Source organism: Ictalurus furcatus, chromosome 5, assembly GCF_023375685.1.
Source record: "Ictalurus furcatus strain D&B chromosome 5, Billie_1.0, whole genome shotgun sequence".
Classification (NCBI taxonomy): Eukaryota; Metazoa; Chordata; class Actinopteri; order Siluriformes; family Ictaluridae; genus Ictalurus; species Ictalurus furcatus.
Window position 1 is genome coordinate 13622788 of NC_071259.1, and position 7523 is coordinate 13630310.

At 38.0% G+C, this 7523-nt stretch overlaps 1 protein-coding gene across 1 annotated transcript; it reads right to left on the bottom strand.

Moving 5' to 3' along the window:
* Positions 1-546: 546 nt before the first annotated feature.
* Positions 547-7128, bottom strand: vgll4l (vestigial like 4 like). Its single transcript, XM_053624806.1, has 5 exons — positions 6539-7128; positions 5021-5144; positions 4706-4928; positions 3680-3758; positions 547-2986 (listed from the first exon to the last, which is right to left on the bottom strand). Exons 1-5 carry the CDS (start codon positions 6603-6605, stop codon positions 2658-2660), a joined length of 822 nt encoding a protein of 273 aa, XP_053480781.1. The 5' UTR covers positions 6606-7128; the 3' UTR covers positions 547-2657.
* Between the last annotated feature and the right edge of the window lie 395 nt (positions 7129-7523).

Sequence of the window (7523 nt, forward strand, 5' to 3'; positions counted from 1 at the left end):
CCTTGAATTAAAGCTGAAAGTCTACAGTTCAAAAACATCTTAGTTGCTTAATTTCAAATACATTGTGGTGGTGAACAGAGGCAAAATTATAAAGAAAATTGTGTCACTACTTAAATAATTATGGACCCGACTGTACCTTTCAACGAGGAGATTCTGTACATGCTTTGTAAGCTATTTGTAAGCTATGACATCGACAGTCAGATGTAACCAGGAAGATGTCAAGGAAATCCTACAGAAACAGCTTATTTTTATTTTGGGCTAATCTAAACAAAGCGAGGTCCATAAATATATGGTTGGATGAGTTTGGTGAAGAGTAACTCCAGTGGCCTGCACAGAGATTTTACCTTAACCCAGTGAACCTTTGGGATGAATTGGAACAATGACTGCAAGTCAACATCAGTGCCTGACCTCACAAATGCTCTTTTGACTGAATGTGCACAAATCCCTACAGACACAATCCAAAAAAATTTTGAAAAGAGTGGAGGCTTTTATATCACAAAGGTAAAGGCCAACTCCATATAATACCCATAGTTTTGGAATCCAGTGTTCAACAAAGTGATGATTTTAATGCCATAGCATTAAAGCCAAGTGAATAACATTGATTATATGGTTACAGTGGCAAGTAAGTGGTAAGTGAACAGACAGTTCTTGAAGTTGAGGTGTTGAAAGCAGGAAAAATTAGCAAGGATCTGAGCGACTAAAGTGGTCCAAGGAAGGACAACCGTTGAACCGGCAGCAGGTTCATGGGCACCCCAGGGAGTGAAGGCTAGCCCGTTTGATCCAATCCCACAGAAGAGCTACTGTAGCACAAATTGCAGAAAAAGTTAATGTTGGCTATGATAGAAAGGTCTCTTAACAGTTTGTATATCCACAGACAGGTGTGCCCATGCTGACCACTGGCCACTGCCAAAAACGTCTACAATGGGCATGTGAGCATCAGAACTAGACCATGGAGCAATAGTTATTACATATTACATACACACCCAGTTAACCTGATTTGGATATTGAGTTGGATATATCAACCTGATTTTAATATTATAAATTATCATGACCAAGTAAACAGTCTTTCATATGTTTCTGATAAATTAAATGTATGTTGTGCATAAGATTTGACAAAAATTATATCCAATTTTATTTGCCTCTGATATTCATTACAACAGCTCTGGAGCAAACAAAGTATTGAAACTTTTTCTCCATGAGGAATACCTCTGCTCTAGAGTGTCCACACTCCAAGAGGACCTACAACATGTCCAGTGCTAAGCTACATGAAAATTTTTATGATAAGTAAAAATGCTTTCAGGTGATAAAAACCAGTATCCCTTACCAAGATTTGTTGAGCCTAAACTATATTGTTTCATCAATGGAAAGAAAATTGGAACTGTTTTGAGGTGTTTCTACTGTATCCATATATTTGTTCAAATCAAATCAGTTGACAAGTTCGGCCTAATAATTTGTGTGTGTGTGTGTGTGTGTGTGTGTGTGTGTTAGTATGTGTGGATCAGAACAATAATTTTGCTCAAAGATGTACATAGTGTCGCTCATGAAGGCCTGTATCAATAGCTACGGTTTATGAGTAAATGGCATTTTGTGCCATTCACATGCTCCTGGTATTACAGAATCAAAGATGAATGAATTAATAAATGAAAATAATTATAGTTCAGACTTTTGTTCTCAATGACAATTTTACAGCTGAGAAATTTTATGAGACATAAGAGAAGTAAGAACACGTTTTGCATATAAAAAAATTACTCAACCCATTTACATTTATTAATTCATTCAATCATCTTCAATAACAGTGTTCTCCTGATTAGGGTTGCAATGGATACAGATCCTATCCCAGGGACTATGGGCATAAAGTGGGAATACACCCTGGCTGGGACTCCAGTCCATCACAAACATTTGCACATTCATTCACACCTAGGGGCAATTGAGTGTTACCAACCTACTGGCATGTTTTCAGGAGGTGGGAAGAAGTCTAACAACCTGGAGGAAACCCACACAAACACATTAATGCTTACATTATATAATCCTTAAATTAAAAAAAAAAAACATTAAAATACAAATTAACCTCTGTGTCATATTTTTTAGATTTCTTTTTTATTTGTCTGCATGGTAGTTTTAAATGCCCCTTTAAATAAAAATTATCTGGTCCACAGAGCAATAAGCAACTTAAAAATATTAGATATTGCTGCTAAGCATTTTCTTACTACTACAATATTGTAACAGTACTTGTGTCCAAATGTTTTTTTCGTTTTCTTTTTGCATGGTACCATTATCTGATTATGGGACCTACAGACACATGTGTTTCAAACTAGCCAAATAATAGTATTATTTGTTATCAGTGCAATCAAGGACTAAAATTAAGTAATGAAAAAATAACCAAACTGAATATAGCTGAACCAATAATACATAGACACCATGTATTTCCATACATGAAGTTAGAACATATAGCGATCAGATCCTCCAAAGAATATCCCATACAGAGATAACCGAATCCTTAATAGTGATGCTCAATATTGCATCACTATCCCATAACTCTGTTATTTAACTGCATGCCTTTGGCATTTTATTCAGCTGCAGTGATCACACATAATGTGGTTCTATGTGATAGCCTCACAAGTCCATTATGCATTTAGAAAATCTTTTTTCCTACAGCTTCATTTCCCTGACCACATGCTGGAAGGGGCTGTAGTTGCACAGACAGAATTTTTGCGAGCTCGTTTAGGGCTCTGGCCATAACCAGGTGAGTGGATAACGGTAGAGGGATTACTGGATAGAGGTGAAGATGATGTTGACTGTGAGGAAGATGAACTGCAAGCAGAAGAGGATGCTTTGAGTTGTAGCCACTTCTCTCCAAGGGCCTTGGCAAAGTGGTCATCCACAGACACGCTGATGGAGATTTGCTTAGAGGAACCTTTTTGATAGTTCACCCCAAGGCTCCGCTGGAAATGTTCCTCAACGTTATCATAACTGTGCTGCGTTAAAACTATACAATGAGAACCAACACAAAATTAGATTTAGGATAGTACATACACTATATGGCCAAAAGTTTGTAGACACCTGACCATTACATTTATATGTGCTTTTTGATCATCCTATTCCAGATTTAGTGTCCTCCTCCCGCACTGTTCTGGGAAGGCTTTCCACTAGATTTTGGATATTGGCTGTGGCCTTTACTAATGCTCTTGCCCTTTCAGCTACAAGATCATTAGCAAAGTCAGGCATTGATGTTCTGTGAGAAGGCTTGGGGTGCTGTCTGGGTTCCAATTCACCCCAAAGGTTTTCAGTGGGGTCTGGGTCAGGGCTCTGTGCAGGCCACCCGAGTTCTTCCACAGCAACCTTGGCAAACCATGGCTTCATGCACCTCACTTTATGCATCGGGGCACTGTCATGCTGGAACATGTTTGTCCTTTATTCCAGTGAAAGGAAATTGTGATGATACAGTATACAGTCATCCTATACAATTGTGTGCTTCCAACTTTGTGGTAACTGGAAGGCCCATATATGGTGTGATGGTCAGGTGTCCAAAGGTTTTTGGCCACATAGTTGAAAACTAGATTTAAAATTATATTGTAGTGTATTGATCAAGATGGTGAATGAATTTGATTCTCTAAAATGGCTGTGAATGAAAAGAAATGTAAAAGGCATGTCAGCTCTTAAAGATTCTTATATAACATACCAGTTGAGTGCTTGCAACAGTCTACAGGCATACAGGTTGACTTTGTTGATGAGACACATGTGATCACTGAGGGACGAACCTGCAAGTACATGGGTTGTTACAATGTAGAAACCCTTTTATAGTACTATTAACTCTATGATGATAGAATTACATTAATATTAATTTATTCCTGTGTCAGATTTGGGCATATTATTTTGAGAAGAAAGGATATACCTGAAGCTTTCACTGTTCCTTCATCCACAATGCCACCAGCATATCAATAACAGCAGTGGGCTGTTGAGACTTGTTGACAACATTCCTCCACCCATTGCTTACATTTCATCCTGAATCAGGCTGGATTACATATCTTGAACAAGCAAAGGCCTGTCTGAGCCCCCATAAGCAGTCTTGCTTGTTACCTATCTTGAATTCTGCTGCATCTCATAGACAGCGGAGATAAGTAAAAAGTGGCTTTTGGAGAGATCCTGATAGTTGGAAAGGTATATTATGTGCTTACTTAATACACTCTGCCATAAACTGGGCAGGGTAGAAATTAGTCTAGTGGTTATTGGATTACTCCATGTGAAGTTTGTGGTTGAGTGTGGGTGAAAGGAAAAAGGAAGGCTTTTATGTTCCTGAAATGTACCAGAATGTTCTAAAGTCTTCTTCCACAATTTTTTAAATTCATTTTCTATCATATTGTTTGGTAATGTTTTACAAAAATATGTAATGTTACATATTGTAATTTTTGATAAAATATTTGTAGCATGATTACTTTGATATGATTTGATTATAAATCCTTAATGGTCATATCCATAGTACAGTTGTCTAATGCCTAATGTCTAATGCATAGGATTTTGCTGTGTTATAATGTTTGGCAGAATATAGGAGAATTTTAATCTGTAATTAAACTGCACCTAATCTGATCTGCTACTGGACTGTTTCATTATGTTGGCAAAATGCTACTATGTTAGCTCACTATGTACTATATGTATCATTTTCATTTGCACTCTGATTGATACAATACAGCTTTTTGGAAGCAATTACCTGTAGGTGTTGGACTGCAGTTTTTTTGTTTTTGTCTTCTGTCTCCTCTGTCTCCTGGTGCATTTTCTTGACAAGGGCAAGCGGCTCATCCATAACTGCATTGGAGATAAGGTGAGCTGGACTTGCTGTGGGGCTCCAGGTGGATGTAGGACTCTCAGGCACATTGAACCATGATGATGCCCTGTCAGCATTGACCAGGCTTTTGCTAAGGGCCCTCTCTCTTCTGAAATCAAGTCATTATTATTAGCTACCATGAGCGTCTTTGGATAATCTGTGGACAGCTACTATAAGAACAGTAGATGTTTGGTGTTGTACCTCTCCTCCAGTGTCCGTCCTTGTTCTGAACTGTGCTTATGTTTGAATGGGTGAGCAGCAGTCACTCTGATTCTGTCACTGGTTATGTGACGGAACCGGTCCTCACTCCTCAGGTGTGGCTGACCTATGAGATGCAGCTTATATTACACATATACGTTTTATTAAGGTATCGAAAACAAAATCAAAAAGATGTAAACTGGTGATGTAAACCAATCATAATTACATAACCAGTGTCAAACAATGAAGTGAGTGGCAGAAACATTAACAACCAGCTTAATTTTAGTCTCTTCAATTTATCATGACCAATATAACCTAATTGTGGGAAAACACTGTTGTGCCATCATAACAATGTAAACTCTCTTAAGCTGCAGAACTAGATAGACTGGATCTATGAGTATTACCTTGGAACCTGATCTGACTCACTACTAACGGTAAGTGTCATATAAATGCAAAATGCATCATGTGAGACATGAAAACAATCATAACTGTCTGGAAACAAACTGAAACTATTTTATCCACTAGAGATATTTCCCTTGTTGGCACAAGACAGGTGAATTGTGAGATGAGACATAGAGTGCATAGAGTGTTACTTCTGCCCCCTATGTTCAATCAACATCATGATAATGACAGGACCGGCTGCTCCAAATTTAAATAAGCAAAGACTATCATATGCTAACTATGTGCTACCATGGCATTATTTATGCCTGGTGATAACATAAAAAGTGACACATTCAGATGAAAATCTTGTTAATAGATTTTAGGCAGTAAACCTCACAAACATGTTCTAGAGGAAACACAAAATTTAGAAAACACCCACATTTGACATTGGAATGTATAGGGTCAATAGTATAAAAAAGTGCTTCAAGATCTGCACAAGTAAGTGAAAAACAGCTTTATCATTTTAAATATCAAACACTCTAAATGCTCAAGTGGGTGTTTTGGGTGGAAATCTTGTGCACATGACCAGTACCCTCACACATAGGTATACATGTAAAGTATGTTCCCTATGTTGTGGAGTGTGACGGACTGACACAATCCATTAGCGGACAGAGGAGTGGGTGAAAACCACACCTTCCAACACAGTGGTTTTCTAGTGCCTGAGGGAGGATAATTTTCCTTGAATGCTTAGACAAAAAAAAGACCTTCCAAAGCTAACACTGACAGTCTGCATGTAAACAGCATTAACATCTGTTATATATATTCACTCATCTCAACAGTCTGAGATAAAGTTTCATACAAAATAAAAGAGAAGAATCTTTCTTATCTCATAAATGTGTATAATCACATCAATATTTTAACTCTGTTTAGTTAGTTTACATGAATTAATTCAATTTAAAATAATATTTCAATTATATGAAAATTTGTGCTGATAAATCTCCACAATTTCCTAGTAATTTCAGTTCGGTATTGTGTCAGGATCCCATTACGCATAATGCGGTAAGGTATCTGCTGCTAGCAGAAAAACTAGTAAATAAGTTAAGACATTGGGTACACCATGTGGCACAAAATGATACTTACCCTCTAGGATGTAAACTTTGAAACCACTGCTCATCCGGGTGATGTAGTGGAAATTTGTGACAGCCATGACTCCAAATCCTTTGAATCTAGTTGTTCTGGGCCCTTGGCAATAGCTGGCAACGGAACTCCACCTGAGCTCAATGATTACTGACACCGTAAGGAACAGTAAGAGTTAGGATCAGTAAGGATCTTCAGTGCGCTCTGTATAAGGATTGTGACCTCTGCTCTGTGTTGACTTCCAGAGATTTCATTGGCTATACCATGTCCAACCCCCTTTCCCTGCTCCTTGGTACTTAGTCTGCTTCTGTTTCCAATATGCTACTTCCACAGGTTCCTTAAGGGAGGAGTCTAGTAAGAAGCTATGAACTACATTCTATCTATCACCTCTGTAGAATCCCTAACTTCTCCAACATGGAATTAATGGTAAAAATGTAAACATGCATGATACTGTTCAACTGAGCTTATGATCTTTTCAATATCCTGTGAATACATGCCAAAAGGCAGAAGCATTGAAGACCAATGCTTTACCTTAACTTGTAAATTCAACACTATTTTCCCTGGCTCCTACTGGAATCCACAAACAAGTCCTGTTCTGCCTTTATTTCCTTTTTAAGAGTCAGCAGCTGGTGACAACCCTTCCTTTGGGGCTAATCTAAAATCTGGATTGACTGCATTTTTCGTCTACCTGAACTGTAGTCCTTCTGCCAACCTGCCTGTACACGTAGCTCCCTGTAAGCTCCCCTAACACTAAAGCACTAGGCCTTTCCTTTTGGTAAACAGACAAAGACTCTATGTGTGTGCCTAAATGTGTGATCCTGCCACCACACACATGCACACATTGCACTATATTGCTCTCAATAGTCTTAAAAGAGGTGTGATTGTTTATCACTTGCTGTTCATGGATGGCAAGTAAAGTTTTGGATGCTATGATTAACTATACCAGTATGTAAAGCTAAATTTTCTGTGTAGTATGTGATATGTTAAA